Source organism: Mycteria americana, chromosome 3, assembly GCF_035582795.1.
Source record: "Mycteria americana isolate JAX WOST 10 ecotype Jacksonville Zoo and Gardens chromosome 3, USCA_MyAme_1.0, whole genome shotgun sequence".
NCBI lineage: Eukaryota > Metazoa > Chordata > Aves > Ciconiiformes > Ciconiidae > Mycteria > Mycteria americana.
The window spans coordinates 95509633-95531008 of record NC_134367.1 but is presented as its reverse complement, the minus strand read 5'-3'; the positions used below and the strand labels follow the sequence as shown (position 1 = coordinate 95531008).

At 34.7% G+C, this 21376-nt stretch overlaps 1 protein-coding gene across 1 annotated transcript in view; it reads right to left on the bottom strand.

The window, feature by feature from the left end:
* Window positions 1-21376, bottom strand: part of DNAH8 (dynein axonemal heavy chain 8) — a 142769-nt gene that overhangs the window by 24892 nt on the left and 96501 nt on the right. The window contains 14 exon segments of the mRNA XM_075496199.1: window positions 437-558; window positions 6246-6436; window positions 6536-6788; window positions 7649-7754; window positions 8183-8365; window positions 9700-9855; window positions 12039-12194; window positions 13021-13192; window positions 14295-14422; window positions 14759-14896; window positions 16252-16464; window positions 17676-17843; window positions 19209-19385; window positions 21111-21214. Coding sequence (XP_075352314.1) covers window positions 437-558; window positions 6246-6436; window positions 6536-6788; window positions 7649-7754; window positions 8183-8365; window positions 9700-9855; window positions 12039-12194; window positions 13021-13192; window positions 14295-14422; window positions 14759-14896; window positions 16252-16464; window positions 17676-17843; window positions 19209-19385; window positions 21111-21214 — 2267 coding nt within the window.

The window sequence follows — 21376 nt, the reverse complement described above, 5'->3', positions numbered from 1 at the left end:
TTCCAATTTCTCCTAACTCAATATCTTGTTTTGATACCTCCAGAAACCAAAACCTGGAGGAAATGGGCTGGTGGATAAAAAGGTGGTAAAAAAGGTGGTAAAAAAGGTGGATAAAAAGGATACTTTTTTATCCTTTCTCCTTATTTCTGTCTCTCTTTCACTGGCTTCCTTTTTACTAGTTCTTTGCTCCTGGTCTCTTCTCTTTCCTACTTCAATGACTATAATACAAAATACCATAAGCAGATAAAAACTGGAGAGCAAATAAATATAGCCTCATTCATGCTACCTAACTGTTCATTTCTATGCCTTTATTCTGTATTCTCTCTGGCCTTGTTCTTAACTACATCTCTTGTGCATTCTAACTGTAAAATATGGGAGCACAATTATGGTTGGGAAACTGGTTATTAACATTAAAGAGACAATTAGTAGATATCACCTGATTCAAAATTTCTGCAAACTGTGGAATTTTGCTCAATTCCACTAGGTTTAGCCACATCATGTCAAGAATCCAGCGGAAAGGTTTGGGCGGGCAAGCCTGTAGATCCAATGCTGCACCTCCTGTAGATAAAAACATTCTGATGAAAAACACATGACATTCCAGGGGTCAACATATATTTGACATTTCTTTTTAAATTATGTTTTCTGGCCCATGTAATTTTCACTGGGGTACTAATTGCACTCTTGTGTACTTAGCATTTATTTCATAAGATCATGGGATAGTTTAGTCTGGAAAGGACCTCAGGAGGTCTCTAGGCCAATCTGTTCAAAGCAGGGTCAGCTATGAGATGAAATCAGGTCTTTGTTCTGTCTGGTCTGGAAAACCTCCAAGGATGGAGACTGTACAACCCTTCTAGACAATGTGTTCTAATGTTTTCTGTCCTCATAATGAAAAAAATTCCCCTTACACCCACTCTGAACATCTCTTTTTTTTTTTTTCCCAGTTTATTTTTGTTGTCTCTCATCTTCCTACTCTGCACCACTGTGAAGAGCCAGGATGTCTTCTTAATGGCCTTCTCATAGGTGTTGGAAGGCTACTATTGGGTCTCCCCTAAGCCTTCTTGTCGTGGTTTAGCCCCAGCCGGCAGCTAAGCACCACGCAGCCGCTCGCTCACTCCCCCTCGGTGGGATGGGGGAGAGAATCGGAAGAGCAAAAGTAAGAAAACTTGAGGGTTGAGATAAAAACAGTTTAATAGGGAAAGCAAAAGCCGCGCACGCAAGCAAAGCAAAACAAGGAATTCCTTCGCTACTTCCCAGGGGCAGGCAGGTGTTCAGCCATCTCCAGGAAAGCAGGGCTCCATCAAGCGTAACGGTTACTTGGGAAGACAAACGCCATCACTCCGAATGTCCCCCCTTCCTTCTTCTTCCCCAGCTTTATATACTGAGCATGACGTCATGTGGTATGGAATAGCCCTTTGGTCAGTTTGGATCAACTATCCTGGCTGTGTCCCCTCCCATCTTCTTCTGCACCTGGCAGAGCACGGGAAGCTGAAAAGTCCTTGACTAGTACAGCAGCAACTAAAACATCTCTGTATTATCAACACTGTCTTCAGCACAAATCCAAAACATAGCCCCATACCAGCCGCTACGAAGAAAATTAACTCTGTCTCAGCTGAAACCAGGACACTTCTCTTCACCAAGCTGAACAAGCCCAGTTCTCTCAGCTGCTCATCTTAGATCATGTGCTCCATATAGTTTGTTATTATAAGTTTATACAATGATACTGATTATTTTTGAAGTATGGGAAATTCTTTAATAATCTTTTTTCCTTTTGATCTGTGCAGATAATACAGTAAAGATAATTTTGTGTTTATCTGAAAGATAAAAATATTCCTCTGAAGACACCTTCCCTTAGACAGTCTATATTTTATCTCACTATTCCTAAAAAGAAAAAATTGAAAAGGAAGTCTTATTTTCTCAACTGCAAACTTCTACTTCTTCTCTAATGAAATGCATAGTTACAATATCTAAAGAACATTACACACGTTAGCAAAGTAATCTCCTGGGATCATTGGAAAACAACCCCAAACACAACAAGAGAAGAAAGAAACTCTGGACTGATAGAATCAATCAATCCTAGACCAGCCTAACAAGCACAAATCATTTTAAATAGTGTATATAAGCCCAGATAGCCAGTAGATAATGCACATTTCACATCCTCTGATATGCAATTGAAGAGGAAATACAAAGGAACACCTCTGGGATAAGACTGCAATCCAATTTTAAACAGATTAACTTTTAACTTTTTATCATAATTTTCTTCTTGTTGTAGCTGCCTCTTCCTCAGTCCTCCACAAATTAATTAATGTCACTTCTTCAGAAAACTAGAGGGTGTTGTTCCAGTAGTCTCCAGAACTAAGATCATCATTCATTTAGGTCACCAGTATAACAAATTTCACCAACTTGTTACAAACAAACTAAAAAAATCACCTTGGAATAACAACTGTTATTTTTAAAAACGTACATGTATGTGAGTGCATACATAGTCTATATATATGAGCTGTAATTATTTCAATACTTCCAAATTATACATACATGCTTACCAAAAAACTACATACATAAATATATTAATTGAAAAGGAGCTACATATATATTAATTGTGACACATACAAACTGTGCCTAATTATTCCATAGATTATCAAGAGGTTTTAACAGAGATCTTTTTTCTTATTCTGCGCTCACCTCATCCTCAAATTCTCCATGAATGGGATGTAGAGAAAAGCATAAAAGCAAGAAGGAAAAGAACAGAAGATAAATTTATCATTGGAGTGAAAAGGAGATTAGAATATTAATATTATTCTCAAATGAAGTATAAATTTTGTTATTTAAGAAATTATTGGGAAGACATTATATATAGTATCTTTGATGCAGCTAAAGAACTAAGATTTACTTTAAATATCTGACACATTATAAGAAAGAGTTTATGGTGCTGCAAATGCTATAATGCAACAAATTCTTTCTGATTTTCCTGAAGTCTGTTCTGGTTACATTATAAACTTCACAGTGAAAGACTTGATTTTTTGAGATGTTTTCCTGCAGGCTTCCAGGATGCAAGACTTTTATTTATATTATCAGTGATGATTTTCAGGAAACAGCAGCTCTGCTTCTTTTAAAAGAACAAACACGTGATTCAGGAAGACTAAATATTTTCCTAGCTACCTGAATATCCTTAAGTAGAAACAGAAGAATCACCTTGCTGAATCTGGACATTACTATACCAATGGGAACGATTAACATCAAAAGAAAGTAAAAGTTTCAATGAGTGGGCAGTAAACAGATCTTAGGGAAGTTTTTGCTTTTGGGGAAATTTTTAAACCTTAATTTTTTGAGGCAGACATTCAATGAAGAATGAGAATTACAGAAGTGTAAACAGTGTGTTTCTCATTGTAATACTTGATATTCTTGCTATTAATATACATACCTAACCTTTGATAAATCCTGCTAAGTTCTTATGGTTAGTCATTTGTTAATGAGTTAAATATGCAGTGCCTGAAAAAGTCTTTCCTTTTATTAGTTTTCATTTTGCTATTCATAGGCATATGTGAAAAGTTCCAGCATCTAGAAAAATTTGTGCAATGCTTTCCTCCACATATGGATACAGTTAGATATAATCAAGAAACAGAATTAGATATGATTAATATATGATTTGAATGTTTTCATGAACTACTGAAGGGCCGATTAAAGCGCAAAATCTTGTTCGGGAATGTGAAGTTCCTATGTACAAATCCCTATTATTTCTGTCATGCAAAAATGTAAAGCTACTTCATGTGCTTTTATTACAAAGTTCTCCTACTGTTGTGCTTTTTCTCCTTCCCTTTACCTCAGGGATGACAAGCTTCAGTAACCTCACAGAAAGAAAGGGCTGCTTCATGAAATCTGAGGTGCAAATACTGATTTTCCTGCATTTCCTATAACTACCTGTTAAAGTTTCCTTCAAGCATCCTCTTATATCTTTGGCATTTGGATATATAGTTTGAAATAACTGCCTGGGATCCATGTATGGATCCCAGAACTTCCTCTTAGTCTCTGCAAACTGAAATAATGGAAATCAAAGAGAGAATAACAAAAAGTGTTTACATAAATCTGTAATCCACTATTAGCATTATTACTACAAAATGATACCCTGTTCCAGATCACATCTTATGCAGATTTAGTACAATAGGCCAACAGGAATAGTTTTGCAAATTACTGAATTCTGTGAGAGAATCACAATCACTTTAGCCAAAAAGACTTTTCTTAATTTTAAGATGTAATCATTAATTGCCCTCAAAATAGCATATTTGGCAATATTTCTAGCTTTTATTTAAGTCAACAAAGCCAAAGATGTTTTGCAATTCCTCTGTAACATGCTCTTTAATATGGATCTGCTTAGCAAAATGTATTTTCTGCTAGAGAAGATCATATTCTTCACTTGTGCCAGTCCCCACTTTCTACTGGTAAAGGACACAGCCTACCCAAGTATTAAGATACCTACAAAATTGTCAGTGAACTCCTTAGATTTTCTCATATCTTTTGGATTTTGTTTCTTTCTAGTTTTAATAAAAATTCTATGCTACCATAATGGAAGGCTATTTTCCTATAATTTGCGGACCTGCTTTCTCTGTTTTGCTGACTTAAAGTTACCTTCAAGCTATAGCATTAAAATATTCAGGAAGGGCCTAGTGTTTGGCTTTAATGGAATACAGTAAACAGAATGAAATTCGATTTATGTACTTTAGCAGAAGGAAAGATTTAGAGTTGATAATTTCCTGAGACTAGCTGAATAATGAGTTCTAGAGACCTTTTCATTTCAAATAGCAACGCTTATTTCACCGAGACATCCCCTGATAATACAGCTGATGATAAGCCATGAAAGCTCTCCTGCAAAAGAAATGGAAAGAAGAGGAAGATAGATTTATTTTTCAAATGCCCGATGATGTTTGGTAACATGGCATTCATTTTGCACCAAGAACTGCTCATCCAAGGAGGAAAACTGAACAATTCATTCATTGCAGAAGATACCTAAGAGTCAAGGACAATTTGGCTAGGCATCTGCCCACTTCCCAATCTGATTTAATATCATGTGAATAATTATAGAAAATCTATCGTTACTTTGGTGTCATTTTATACACTAGAAGAATTTCTCAGTGTCATTTTATACACCAGAAGAATTTCTCACTATCAAATCAACTGTGGTAAAGCTAGGCAGAAAACTGCAATCAAGATCTAGACAAAAATCTAGACAAAAATTGCTAAAAGTACTCTGTATTTTATTACAGATTCTCATCAGTTAAAAAGGGGCAAGTGACTACCTTCTGCTTCAGATGCTGAAGGTATATTTTCCTCTGGCAAAACAAGAATCCATGAGCTGAGAAGCCAAGAAATATGCTTTCTTGTCTAATGCTTTACTAATGCAGACAGTTCATTTTGAAAGCATTTCCAAGCATGCCCTGCCTGACATCAGTGGTAAATTGGTAGCTGGATACCATTCTCAAAGGATAAAACCATTACGACAAACTGGAAAGCAAAACAGAAAGTGAATTTAATCTTGTTTCCTATCCATTTTATTCTTTAAAGGCAGATAATGATCTTCAAATCTAGGTTCACTACTTCGACATTAGACCTTTGCAAGATTCATCTGAACACTGTAAAATTCAAACAGGTTTTATATGGACCTCCGCATAAGCAATCCTGATCACATTTTTCAGCAACGGCACAAATTCACAGAGTACAGAGGAGGCAGACCTGGCCAGATGGGCCACAGAAACACATTACGTTCTCTAAAAGTCAGTGTTAGCTGGTTGGCAAAAGTCAGGGAAAGGTCAAGCTGAAACTGATAAAAGACTGGCACCTTACTGGCACCAGTAGAACCTCCTGGATTTTATGTGGAGTTGTTCTGGCAACTTAGAAGATGGCTTTATTCAGCTCCATCAAAGCAGAGAAGCAAAGGAGCAAGAAGCCACCTAATTTATAAAAATAAGGATACAAATATAATACAAAAATATACAATTATTAAACCAACTGATGGAGAGAAGCAGAATTATCATCTTGATCTCAGGATAGAACAGAGCCTGGGTAAATGGTGGAGGTAGAACTGTGATGGGGAACTGCATCTAACTTCACTGGACCACAGCAGGGATAAGGACAGAGGCAGCTCCCACAGAACTGCATGGTAGAAACCATGCAACCAAAAAATCATACTTTGAAATGGTATAAAAGTTTAAAAAGTTGAAATTAGCTCTACATATAACATAATTTCTTAAACTTACCTCTAATGAGTGCATGGAACTCTCTGTTTTTCACATGTCCTCTCTCAAGATCAATTTTTAGTGTCAGGAGGAGGGTAAAGAGGAATTTGTGGTTTTCATACATGCCTCTAACAGAATATGAGTAAATTTCAAAGGTAAGATACTCAATAATATTTGAGATTCTTTTCTGAGGTAAAGGAGACTTCTTAGATCTGAATCATGAAAACAAAGCACAAAGAAAGCATGTTAATAACAGCAAATACATTGGAAAGACAAGTATCTGAACAGTAGAAAAATCTGTGTCTTCCTACTTGGCCATGGATTGATCGAATAACTTCAAGAACTGAGCCAGTGAAGTTTGATACATATTATTGACCATGCTCATTTCTGTAATAAGAAAATAAAGAATGCTTCCACGTGTAGCAGCAGGTCGATATTCCTCCTGAGCACTGTTAATCTTCACTTCAGTTTCTGCTGCCACAGACAACTTTTCAGCTACTTCAGCAGCTGTTTGCTTAGTTGTTTGCAGAACACCAATCAAGGATTCATCATCTACTAGTGAACCTAAAAAGTCAAATATTGGATGTTTAGGACATTTTAATAACAATTTTTTCACTTCATATATGTAAAAATTGAAAGGTCAAGTTACGACAATTATTTATAACAAATGGAAATGATTTACTGAATTGCAGAAAGCTTTTAAAATGGAGACCAAACAGGATATGTAACACTAAAAATTATTTTTATATTCAACATGCTAAACAAATGCATTCAACCTATGTCAACATGAATGTATCTATACCAACAGCTTTGCAGCATGTACTAGAGAAGTCAGCTTTCTTATGCACATAACATACATATTCATACACAGTACTTCAATTATTTTAAAGTCTGTTGATTGGTACACTCAAAGTCAAAAAGACGTAGGGTCTAAAGGCAACAGTCACACAACAGTATTCATGCATCTCAAGTACTTGCTGATCTATTTGCTGGAAGTTACCACCACCTTTTTCCATCAAAGAGAAAGTAATTGATCATGTGTAGGCTCCTAACATACAGCAAAAGACTTTCAACACTATTTAAGCTAACCCGTTTTACTTTGCATTTTCAGTGGGTTAAGGATTTGCCCATGATCAGATACTTTGTCTCATTTGAGGGGCAGAAAGCTCTCACGGAATTGATTTGCTTCACAAAACTTGTTTAGGTGTTAAAAATACTTAGTGTCTAGGGTTGTATATGGTGGCATGCTATAGTACCAAATCCCTCATACACCGGTAAATCACCATACTTCAAATTTCTACCATTGGATGTTCTCTTCTATCTTGGATGGATAAATCAATTTCTGTATGGAAAGGTTCTAATGTGAAACAGCTTAATCTGCCTAATCTGCTTAATCCTGGTTCTTTTACACTTTGATACAGAACCTCTGGTTGCACTTAGTTTGTACAAAAGATTATCTTCCAGTTCTTTCATCTTCCTCTTATTAAAAGTTACATCTTCCATGAGTTTAATTCGTTCTGCCTCTAGTTCCTATTATTAAAAAACAAGAAAATAGCATGACACTTTATGGACTGTAACTATAAGTCATACTTACAATTCAGTTGCTGATTTTTCAAGGTCATGAAATGTGCATTTTACTTTTTCAGGCATCTAAAATGTGTTTTTATAACATCTTTTTTTTTTAAGCAGTGTTTATTCAGTATCTTATAAAGTGTCTTATCAATGCCAAATGCTTGTGCTTAATTGTTTGTGTCATACTGACAGCCATACATAGAAGTCCCTCTAGGTGTATTTTTGTTATTTGGAAATTTCTATACTGAACCTGAATAAAATTTTAGAAAATAGCCGATGTCTTTTTTCCCTTGGAACATTTCTTTTTCCCTACATACTAAAAACAGTTAAACCTAAAAAAAATTAAGTAAAAAAACCACTGTGGTTTGTGTGTACTGTTAGTTTACCTGTTTTTCAGTAAGAATTACTCTTCTCAGTAACTGATTCTCAAGTCCTTTCATTGTAACGGTAAAATCAATAATTGATGTTTTTGCATTAATTTCAGGTGTGAAAGCAGGATTGGGTAGCTTTGTAGTAATGTACAGTCTAAACGAACTCATAACATCTACTTCCTTATCACCAACTTTCACCTGTGGAGTAAATTAGAATAGTATTAAGCAGAGGAAAATGAGCTTTATTTGACTCAGTAATATTGACCGGAAAAAAAATTACATTATTTGAAATGCCAAAAAGAGGAAGTTTATTTCACAATTCAAATTTGTCATGAAAATAACATTGATGACCAAAGGTAGCAGTTAGGGTACATTAAAAAGGTAGTGTTCCCCTCCAGGTAAATATAGGGATTACTTCCACTGTGGGTTCTAATGAATGGCTTCAGAAACATTTGGTTTAGGTTTTGTGCTTCTAATCACACCTCAAATTAAGACGGTAGAAACTACTGACCTTTGGAGAAATACCTGTTCTCTTGTGTTCAGGGAAAAAAAGAAATTATTTGATCCAACAATGGAACATAAATTATTGGAAATTAATTCTATATTTATTAAGACTAAGAGAATCTTAAAGAACCTTTCTAAAGGAACTATAAATTCATTCAGAGTTTTCCACAGAAATTTTTACAGAAGTTAAGATATTCCAAATCAGCAGTCTAACTTGAAAGCTGCATGTGCACAAGGAAATCTGATCACTGTGTATGACCCTCCAAGGACACTTCAAATACTTGGCTTGAGAAGGAGTAGGACCAAACCACTCCCTTAAGCATATTGTTTGCTCTGACATTCAAAGTAAAACTACTCCACAAAAATAGCAATCATTTAATTTTCATTATCATCAACAATCTGGTCTACCATCTCTCATATCCCAGCCAATTATTTGAGAAAAATACATATGGAAACATACAGCATGTGCAGTCATTTTATTCCAGGATGCTTGAAGGGGCGTTGTTTTTAAAATTGGGGAGTGATTATCTAATGAAGGTCAGAAAGACTCATGATTTTTCAAGGTTGGGAATATACTTAATATTATTAATAAAACATTGTGCTTTTTGGCTTGTTCCATCAGAAAACAGTTCTATTCCAGATTAAAGATTCTGCAGTTGCTATAATCAGCGCTCCACACAAGGAACAGAGAGATCTTTTCAATTCTATTAATTCTGTTAAAAAGTGTAAAATGAAATTGCTTGAAAATCAATAGAAAGTATTGGAAGCATTCCACAGGATAAACATAACTGGTTCCAGTTTGGAATCTTCAGTAGTAACTTCAGTACTTAAACTCAAATTTTAGACTCATGAACTTACTACTCAGCTGAGGCTCTGTCTCCTATATTTTATTAGTTCAGTTTGATTCTTCACACTACGCTACTGAATACAAACTTTACCTGATTCAGCAGAAGTTTGGAATAAAAGGGTAAGATATCATTCATCACAAAGTTAACTACTTATTCCAGGTCTTTTGTTTGATTACTAACCTTAAAAGAAGTTCCAGATTTTATGAAATTCTTTTCTAATATATTATCAAGGGCTGGATCCAACTCTTCACCTATATCTTCAATCACAAGTGATCGTCCCAGTGAAAGACTATCTTCTAGGTGTGTGCGGAAATACTTGTCATTCAAAGTTGTTACCTCAAAAAGTAAATTATAAATTGATCTAAGGACAAAAACATTTCTTCAAAGTCTTACATGAAAACCACAGATCTAACTATGAAAATTTTTCATTGTTTTTGTTAGTTGCATTTTAAAGAAAGTAATAAACATTGACCATGCAGCAATTTATGCAGAAATACTTCTAGCGTATACAATAAAAAGTACCATAAAAAGGTGAATTAAAAGATTGGCTGTAATGGAATCCACAAAACTTCATTATAAGAGTAATAATGTACCAAGTAAGACTGGTACAGCTTATTGGGAATTGAAGAAGTTACATATATTTTTGAAATCAGAGATGCCTAACTTAATTTTCTATTCTATTCTATGTCCTGAGGATTAGATTTTCTAGCTTTTCTTAGCTTTGAAGTGTTGAGAATTCTTTCTGGAAACCTAAATTCAGTCTAAAGGATGAATTGCTGTTACAATATGTAACAGACAGATGTCTAAAATATCATGAAATGGAATTCATAATATATGAAATCATTAAAAGACATGAATAAATAAATAAAACACTAATTTTGTATTGCTTCCTAGATTTTGACTTTCAGAAAGTTCTCATATTATTTTCAAGATTTTCTCTATAGGTATGAAATAGGGCCATGCTACTGGAAAACAGCTTTGCAGAAAAGGACCTTGGGGTCCTGGTGGACAACAAGTTGAGCATGAGCCAGCAATCTGCCTTTGCAGCAAAGGCCAACAGTGTTCTGGGCTGCATTAGGAAAAACATTACCAGCAGGTTGAGAAAGGCGATATTTCCCTTCTGCTCAGTACTAGAGACACATATCTGGAGTCCTCTGTCTAGTTCTGGACTCCCCAGTATAACAGAGACACTTAAGTGAGTCAAGCAAAGGACCACTAAGATTATTAAGGGATTGGAGCACTTGACATATGAGGAAAGCTGAGAGAGCTGGGATTATTTATCCTTAAGAAGGCTCACAAGAGTATTTACCTATGTATATAAATACCTGGTGGGTGAGAATGAAGAACAGGGAGACAAATTCCTCTTAGTGGCACACAGTAACAGGACAAGATGCAATGGGCACAAATTGAAATATAGGTAATCTCATTTCAACATAAGAAAAAAACCAAAACTTTATTGTGAGGGTGGTTGAACACTAAAACAGGTCGCGCAGAGAGGTGGTGAAGTCTCCAACCTTGGAGGTATTCAAAACCCGACTGGAGACAGTCCTGGGCAACCTGCTTTAGTAGATCCTGCTCTGAGCAGGGAGGCTCGACTAGAATATCTTCAGAGATCCCTTCCAGCCTCAACTTTTCTGTGGTTCTGACAGTTTGCTTTATTAATGATAAAATGATAAGCAAGAGCTTCACATTCACTTTACTCCAAGACTCAAAATCTTCAAAAATCTAGAGATCCTAAACCACCGAAAATTTATTGACATTCAGGAGGACATGTGAGATTTTGCAACATTCAGGTTAAGGGTTTTGAAATGCAGGTTCCTTTTCCTATGCTACTTCATTTGTGAAAAATGCATTTGTGATGCAAACTACAGGTGACACGTGAATGTCTTTGTGTTATATTTCATGAACAGACATTTAATCGTATTGGCTTAAGCTATAAAAGAGCTATTAAAATTGCAGTAACATTAGGATAGACAGATTTGTCTTGGGTTTGGTTTCAGCTGGTTGTCTTCAATTTACTTTTGTAGCCGTAACTTCATGTATGAATTCCATCTTGGGTTCTAAATTTTGGACTGCATCAGTTTAAGTACTTTGCCTACATTTTCAAAGCTGGAAGTTATCCTGCCTTTGTCTGTAATCTTACTAATAGTTGCCCAATTTACTCTCACTTAATAATTTCATACTATATTCTTTTGCTTTACTTTTCACCACTTTGCCCTCTGTATAGGGAACGTACTCACCAATTTTGAACACAAGGCTACCTCCTCTTTCATACTTCTTGCTAGATTTCATACCAGTATTTATTTACTATATAATCTTTTCCAAGTCCTTGAATGGGATTTACAGCTCTTCTCAAGTTCCCCGCTGAGGCATCCACATCATTGTCAGTCTCCATACAAGTTAAAGTTATCTTAGGTACGTGTGTATGAGTTACACTGACCCAAATGCAGACACACCCTAAAGCAATAATGTTTGAAGGAATATAATACAGCACTTTATTCCTTTAAAACACTGTTCACCTGTAATTCATTATCCTGTTCTTTCTTTTTAATCCATGATTTTCCTTGAGTTTGTGGGTCTACCAAAAGGGGGTATCTAGTTGCCTTAGTGACAATGATACCATTCTGAATTGAGAGATCATCTCCAGGCAGTCCTTGAAGATTCCACTCACTAATCTGAAGAATACAAAAAACAAACAAAACAGAAAACAAACTGAGGTTGTTTGGAACAAAATCTCACTGAAATTATCCTTCAGTTACAATTGTTCTAAGAAATAATGGAGACATCAAGCCAAAGGGGATGCATATCTGAACCTGCTGAAAAGTGATTAATGCAGATGGAAAAATATTTGCAGGACTTTATTCTTATGGATGTTTTTAACTGTATAGAATGATAAAACAAAATATTTTAAAAGTGTAAGAAAGTCAAAAGGCAGCTTGACAGCCAAATTAAACATTGGGATCAATTAAGAGAAAACCAGAGGATAAGAGAGGTTTTGGGGCTTAATATTTACTGAAGGAAACTTGAAGATTCTGGCATTGTCCTCTGGTTTCTCATACATTCACATTGAATGAAAAGACTTTATGCATTCTTTTTTATATGTACTCTTTCATATAAAATATATTTTTGAAACCAGACCCAGATAATATTGACAGAACCAAAAGCTAACAACCAACCTCACTGTTTTAGTAGATATGTGATCAATAGCTGTTGTATGTGTTCTCAAAATAAGACACTTGAAAGTGCACTGTCTTACTGGCACTTGTCTAATTGTATAATATGTCACTTGTTTATAATATAGAACTTGTTTATCTATCTAAACATTGCTCAGTACTCAGATGTTTAGTGGAAATTGCCAAGAACATTTGGAAACCACAGAACTACACTGCACAGCAATATTGGAGATTATAGTTCTGTTCTAAGCAAGCATAATGCTGCCTAACAGTCACAGAATATGTTAATTGAAATTAAAATGAAACCCACTAATCACGAAGAACTTACTGTTGGCGGATCTACCAACATAGAAATCAGGTTCAAGTTTTCAGAAAAGGGGATTTTATGGGCTCTCATCTCTGCTTCCCATAAATTTTTAAGCAAGAGCTTCCTGAAGTTTTGATTAAAAGGTCCACAGTATGAAAGAAAACCTGTGCAGAGCAGTACATCTCCCACAAGTCTAGAAAAGGAACAAAATCATAATTAAAAGGTGATGTACAATTTCAATTTCTATTGATTTAGACAACCAGCTTTTGAAACATAAGAAGATTTCTGTTCTGAGGACAATTTAAGGAGAGAACTGTTGCTCTTTGAGAACAACAAAGAGTTTCTTTGTGTTTCCAAAACATTTTTGTGGCAAAACTTAAGAGTAGTATCATATGAAAACATTATCTTCACCCCTATGAAGTAATAAAGCCCTGATAACAACTATTCCTTCTTTCATAACTGAAGCAAGAAATTGGTTTATTTCTTAAAAATATGTCTGCAATACAATATTTATCAAAAGATACAAACTTAATTCTCTTGGAATGAGCAGACCTCACCAGAAATGCCCAATTTCCCCATCGGAAATTTATGGAAACAGAAGCATTCCACAGAAGCTGAGCCTAAACTTGCAGGCTCTTTACCTTAGCAACCATTTTGACAGGTTTCCTGTTTTCTAGACAGCTGGGATCTCTGGATCTTAGGCTGCTCAACATTTTGTCATTTGGACAGCAACACAATGGGGACTTCCAAGTTTCCAGGTTTCTCAGAATAAGACCTACTGTCCCACGTGTGTTTCAACACACAGACTATAGGACAAGGGTTACTATCTGGTCTCTAGGCCTCCTTCTTTTATTCAAATATGCCTTAACTAATACCAAAATGGATGCTTCTTTTCCTATCCAGTATCAGGCTAGGAATCCTTCCATTTTCCTTCTCAGTGTCAGCCTTAGATCATCCCTACCTCCCGCCTATTGGAAATATTGGAATGAGATGTAGTGTCGGGGGAAGGAGAAGCAGCTGTAATACAGGCACATAAGTGCACCAGAAATAATCCCTTTGGAAATAAATTCCAAAATTGGAGGTATTGTTCTGAACTGAAATACAAGCACTCAGCACTCAGGTATTCACTTAGGGGAGAAAAATTCAAATTTCAGGATAGTTCACTTAATTGTGTAACTATATTAAGATTTCCAAGAGGAAAATGAAGTACAACTATTAAAACTACTAAATTGCTTACTAGCTCTTCAGTTTTTACATGTATTTTGGTTTTTTTTTTTCTCTGATGAATTCGATACCTGTTAATCTGAGATTTAAATTCTTTACTTTGCTGAGTCCACCTAACTTTCTCTCCACTCAGTCCATCTATAAGCGCAGAGGCTGCTTGCATCTTTCTTCTGCATGTTTCTGCATCATTCAGTAAGTCCTAAAATTGAAAAAATGTCCTACTTAATAATAAAAAGCAAAAATCTAAAGAGTTATATATTTTATTCATCCTCATATATATGACTATCTTATGACTATCTTATTTAATTAAAACTCATTCTTGCGAACTCTCAGTGCATCTGTTGTCTAATATGTTCCTACTCATAGAAAGAAGGAAATATGAGAGAGCATAGATGTAAATCTCTTACTTTTATACCTGAACCTCATCCCTGTCATTCAAGGTAGCAGCCCTAAATGCATGTTTGCATCAATTCCTGATTACACAACAGTATTGTATGCAAGCGTTTTTCATAGTACTAAAATACTTCTATCTCACCATTTTCTCCTTCATTGCTGCATCAAACTTTGCCTGCACTTTATCCAATTCGGCTTGCTTTTCATCTAATGCCTCCTGAGCCTTTGCTAATTCTGCATTAGCTATTTTCAGGTGGCCTTCCTGTTTTGCCAAGTTAGCCTGCAAAGAGAAGAAATATTAAAACAATCATACAAGATTTGGATATACTTTCATGAATAATTTTAAGCCTGCTTAGTTGGTAATCATGAGACAATAATACATCAAAATATCTTTTCTATTAATATTAATATAAATATTAAAAATATTTAATCTGAAAACTATGTCACATATATACTGCAGATGATATTTTTTTGTTAAATAACAATGTAGTACTCAAGGTTCCTACCATATATTGTCCCCTTTATTTCTTTTAAAAAAATTCACATTTAAAGAAGCTGGCTAAGGAAGTAAGGTTTCTGATCTGTACATATTGATTACCCTAGAGGAACAATCACTCAATCTTCTTGCTTGATTATATGCTTTATTATTTCTTTTTTATTTGTACATTCTGCAGCAATCAACAATCACAACAACAGGAGATTGGTCCTTTATCAGTTAACCATATAGCTTTCACCCACTAGAAAACCATGGTCCTAAAACAGTGAATCTTGCTCCTAAACTGTTATTTATGCTGAATGCAGGAAATCAATTAAATAATTTTTTTGAATCATCCACCTGCATTACTGTTGCTTTTGTAAATAACACTTCTACCAGTGAAAAAAAAATGTGGAAAAGGTTTGGAATTACCATTCAGATGCTTTCCCCTTTTTTCTTTTTTTTTTTGGTAAACTGTGCTACATGTAGGGATTAAATACTTCTTTTAGAATCCAAAAAGCACCAATCACTGCATTTCAGTTTCTATATGGTCTTTACCTCTGATAAAATTTTTTATTCATTTTATTCAGATGTTCACAAACATAAAAAAGAACACCCACACTAAAGTAAAAATGACTCTTAAAAATGTTTTACTCAGTTTGGCTCCCACTATTGCAACATGACTCCGTTATTGATGTGAGCTCTGAATCTCTTCAGAATGCCAATATTTGAGCAAGATATCAGTCCTCCACCCCCTCTATGTTATCATGTGAAAGCAAAGAAGGTAAAATAGCTGCAAATCTCTGTTTGCAGGACTCTTTAGAGAAAGAATGAAGATCCTCTCATGGTACAACTTTTTGAAAACAATTATAAAGTAATTATAACATAATAAAAACAAAGACTGAAAACAGCTTTCACTGTCCACAGTAAACCAGAGCACATAAATTTAATCTAGGCTAATTTTTTTGTTCTGTGTTCTGTCTAGAATGAAGAGGAAGATAAGTGATTTTTCTGCTCTTACCATCCTTAGCCACTAAAGTCTACAGGCAATGATGTCTGAATGAAATTATCTAAATATAGTTTTTAAATCCTACTTCTATTAAAGCAAATGAAATTAAACTACAAGGAAAGCAAACACAAAGCAAGAGATGATGTATTACCTTAAGAGGTAAGACTTCTCTGTTAACACCATAAAATATAGCCATGGCTTGTGTCCAGGAGAGGAGTCCTGCCACATTACCGCACACCTTTTTACCATACTCCAGTGTATAGTCTTCCATGTTAAAGTAAGGCTGGAGTAGTTCTACTGTCTCTTCATTGATTGAATCCTTAGGAAACTGCTGTAGACTCTGCAAGAATGGGCCACTCATAAGCTGCAAAAAACAACACAGGGTATTTATAAGCTATTTACACATTTTACATTCAAAAGCTTGTTCATAGGTGGGTATGTTAAAAAAATGTTCCTAAAATTCTTCTGTAAAAAGAGGTAATTCATACAGTCAATATTATAGAGTGTGCTATTCAGTTGTAACTCCTCCCACACGTCTTCAATTATTATAAAGTTTTAATAAGTTACACTCCAGTAACTAGGCTTGAAAGTTATTGATGTACTTTCCATCTTCCGTATTCCTGTGTTGCCATTTAAAAAGCATTTAAGAAGCAGCATTTCATAAAAAAAAATTGAACCAAGATAAAGCCTCAGAGATACATTTGTAACTTATCTAAAGAATGCCAAAAAAACTGCTTATGCATTTGTGAAATGTGATCTAAATTCTCCTGGAAGGAGAAATCATTGGTTTTAACTTTTTTCTAACAAATGTTTAACATGTTAAAGGCAACTCATGGAATAATTGCTTATCCTATTTCATTATGTCAGAGGAAAATAAAAAGTTTTGATGATTTCTTAATTCCTGGAAAAGCTTAAATGAAAAGCAAGAGCTCTATTCATATCCAAAATACGTAATTTTTCTTCATTTGCATGGCAAAAAAATTGAGGCAATAATATTAGCAAATTAATATACTAATAGAGGTAGAACAGAATTTAAAGAATTGCAGAAAAGGGCATGGAAACTAAAGAGTATCCTGAGAGAAGATCAAAGTCCAGAAGGAAGAGATGGCTGTCTGACCAAGGAATTTGGGCCAGGAATATTGAAATGCAGAAGGGGAAAACCTGCTATCTCTTAGTCAGTCAAATAATCTTTCAAACAATCAAGCAGCCTGGGAGGATCAGAAAAGACTGTTTAAATGTGGACCTAACAAGTTCCCAAAGAGAAAGAGGGGTTTTCCAGAACGCCCTTATCTCATGTATTGTTAACATGATTGGTATGATTTATTTATTTGCCATGAGGTCATATGCCAGGAATAGGACAAAAAAAATCTAAAGCTCCTACTGCAAAAGTCTCTAAGCAATTCAACTACTACTTGCTACCAAATAAACTCTATCTATGTACTATGCCTATCTTAAAACCTTGTCTGCATTTTTACAAAATTCTGTCCTGTTTTGAGTAAATAGCATCATCAATTCTCTGATATGCAAATTGCTCTTTCTGATGTTTAAGAAACATTGTTTGAAAATTCTACTTACTTTTAATGATTCTCCCCACGATGGCTTGCAGCAAGGCTTTTCTGGATCCATGGTAACTGGATCTACTTGCTTTTGGAATAGTAGCAGACAACAGTCCATGATCCTCATAATTAGGTGAGGAGGTTTTGCAAGTTTTCTAACAGTAGCGATATCCACTGGTTTGATGGTCTATTTGAAGAAAAATGTAACAGAATCCTGCATCAATACTGTTATTCTATTTTCCCATTCAATATCTTGATTTTAATGTTTGTTTGTCATACTTTCCTCTGAGGCAAGTTTGTACTAAGTACATACAAAAAAAGTGAGTGACTGGGCTTACTTTAATAAATTTCATAGTTTCATGAAACTTCAATAATTTCAATGAATATATATTAGACTATTTTCCCAATGCTAAAGATATCACTCAAAAATCAAATTTAAATACATGGAACAGCAGTATTCATTTAACTTGTCAGTCTAAGTGACTGAAGAACAGTATATTGTAAAATTGCATAGGACTTAATTAAAAGCAGTTTCCTTGGTAAAATAGTATTTTGAATTTTTAAGGATTAAGTGTCATCATTTATTCTGAGATGGATTTGGTTATTTTTGTTGGTTTTTAAGTTATTATAGGTATGAGATACTGCTTTTTTACTTCATTTTCTAGTAGCATCACTGACACTTTGCTTAGTTCAATAACTAATACAAAAATAACAAATGATTGCAAACTTCAAAACTAACATATTAATTTGTGTCTACAAAATACAGGCATGTCACTACCTGTCTAGAAGGAGTAGTTACAGACACATTATATAAACCACAGGGTAATGTATGAGTCCACACATTTTATAAGTTAATTTTGTGACCATTTTTGGAAGTTTCATTTATCTCATTATCTAAATGTCAGTGTAAGAGCAAACAACGCTCCTTTTCTGCTTTTTCCACTCAATATTTTTTGTCACATAAATTCTGGTAACTGGAACAGAAGGCCTTAAAAATATAATACATCATTAATTTCTGATTCCAGAGTTCTTTACTTTTTAATTGTTCTGAGAAGAATAATGAAATTACGTAGTGCAGCAATGCTTCCAAATTTCTTAACCCTGATTCTGATTACCCTGGATCCCCTTTGTTTCCTCCTTCTCTCCAAATTAAACATTTTTTGGTAAAGGAAGAGACAGCCTTTTATTCCTTTTAAAACAAAGATACAACTAGTTAAGTATGAAGAAAAAACATTCTTTTAGCACAAGAAGTATTCTCTTGAATTCAGAATAACAGTTACTCTAAAGGCATCTGTAACTTTTTGAAAGATTTACACCTTCATAATGATCAAGTACTAGGGTGGAAGCAGAACAAATACTGTAAAATAATCTCTATGTGTTTAAAGCAAAATGTGAGCTCAATAAATATTCATCAGAGACATGACCGCCAACTGTGAAGAGCTCGTAACAGCAGTCAAAACCAAGTGACAACAGCGTGTTGGTGGCTCTAGCCTTTCTTTCACAGGTGACTCAAATAGTACTAAACTAATCAAAATGTAAGAATTGTATTCACATTCAGTGCAGCTTCTGCTTCCTCTAATGCTGGTTTAGCTGCCTCCAGTTTACTCTCTGCTTTCACTTTTTCTAAATCAATTTCATCTACAATTTTTTGTGCTTTATCTTTCACACCTTGGACTTCATTTTTTACTTTAGCTGCAGCTTCAGCACTTTCTGTGACTTCTGCTAGTACCTGGAATTTATAAGAAACACATAAAATGTATAAATCAAAGTGGTGGAACAAGTGATTAAGTTATCAGACACAAGAGAAAACAGATATGTAAAGGCTATTATACAGTAAAATATAAAGCTAACGCTAACTATATATATATAGCATTATATAATTATGGAATAAAAATTAATACAATTTACAGAATCCCCGCAACGAAATAGCGTATGAGTCTCTCAGCAAGAGTTGGATAGTAAAAAATGAATTACTTTTATAATGGGTAGAAGACCTTTCAGTGGTTTTTAAAGCCAGTTTCTTATCCTATGATGGATTTTTATCCTATTTGAACCTATACTTTTTCAATACAATAAGTATTTGCTTTTTTCACTATAATTCTGCAGATTAAAAAAAAAATAGCATAGCTAATAAAACTAATGGAAGATGGCAAACCATCTGCACCAATGGTCAGCCTCTCTTTTACTCCTTTAGTCTAAAAAGACTCACTTTTAATTAGTCTATTCAAAGAATAGCCTCATGTGAATTCACAGAATGAAGTTATCTATTTGTGTCTGGTTCTTCAGTACATATATTTTTAATTCTCTTGTGCATGTGTGACATACAGTTAGTGTCAGAATGTTTTTTGACCAGTATCAGCTATAGGGTCAAGGCTTGCACTTTGTATGCATTTACAAGAACATAAATAATGCTCTCAAATACCTGTGAGAAAAAAATGACAGATAAAATCCCCAAATCCCTCCTTTTTTTTTTTTTGTGAAATCCAATTCTGATTTCTATAGGGCTCAGTACTAAGGGAAAGAAAGAAATATATAGAATATGAACAATATTACATGTAGTTTAAATAAAAGTCTGTTCTTTTATTATTTGTCAGTACATCTTCTACTTCTGACGACTCATAAGTCGTCAGTTGAAAAAGTTGACAACTAAGAGGCTATGTGAATGATTGCCAGAGAGCTATTTCAAAATATATATCAAATATAAATATTAAACAAAGTGAACTCTACCAGCATATCTGTCATACTCCTGAAATGTGAGAAGTGTAATTTCATCCCTTTCTGTCATAATTTTCTCTCTTATGAGATAAAAGGCCTGAAGAATGCAGGCAGTCCCTTAGCCATCACTGGCCAAAAGTTTTCTCTCCAGTGCATATTAAATATGCACCATCACAGCCTTATAGTATCTGTCAGAAAACAGAATGCCTATATTGATATATTCCTTAACATACCTTAACAGAGAGTAATTTTGGAAACTAGACTTCTACTAGACTACCAACCTCATGAACACATGGACACCTTATTAGGTGTCCTAATAAGACAAAAGACAAAATAAAAAACTGAACTGTGATGAACTTTTTTCTAAGCGGTTTTGAAATAGTAAAGTCTGTTATCATCTGTTAACTTCGTATCTGTAAATAAGTGCACATATAACCCCAAATTTAATAAATGTCAATCAAGCACACAAAAACCCATGAAACAAAAAATGAAACCTGATGCTTATAGAAGTGGGTAAGAAATGGGAGAACAAGGCAGGCACTCAACCTCTGTTGCAGTCTTAAAGTGCCTCACTGAGCTGAATCAACATGCTACAGAGAGAGGAGTGAAACCTCATGTTAGACCACAATGCACATTTTTTGACGTACAAATTACGAGAAAATTCTGCAATAGCACTTTACGCCAGTATATATACTGGTGCTGTCCACTGCCTTTTGCTGTTTTACACTCAAATACTTACTTTATCTGCCTTAACAGATGCCAAAGCCAGTTCCTTCTCCTTAACGGCCAACTCCTGAGAGAGTTTAGCAACAGATTCACTGGCCTCCATCAGCTTAGACAGACCTATTAAGTAAAACATAAAATTCAGAAAAATGAAAATTATTTTTTTCCTAGTTAGATAATACAATCTAGCTCTAGATCCCAAATGCCTTGTACCTTGTGTTCTCATTTAAATTTGTGTGAAGGAGAGAAAGTGGGTGTATGCAGTCATACTATCATAATTGT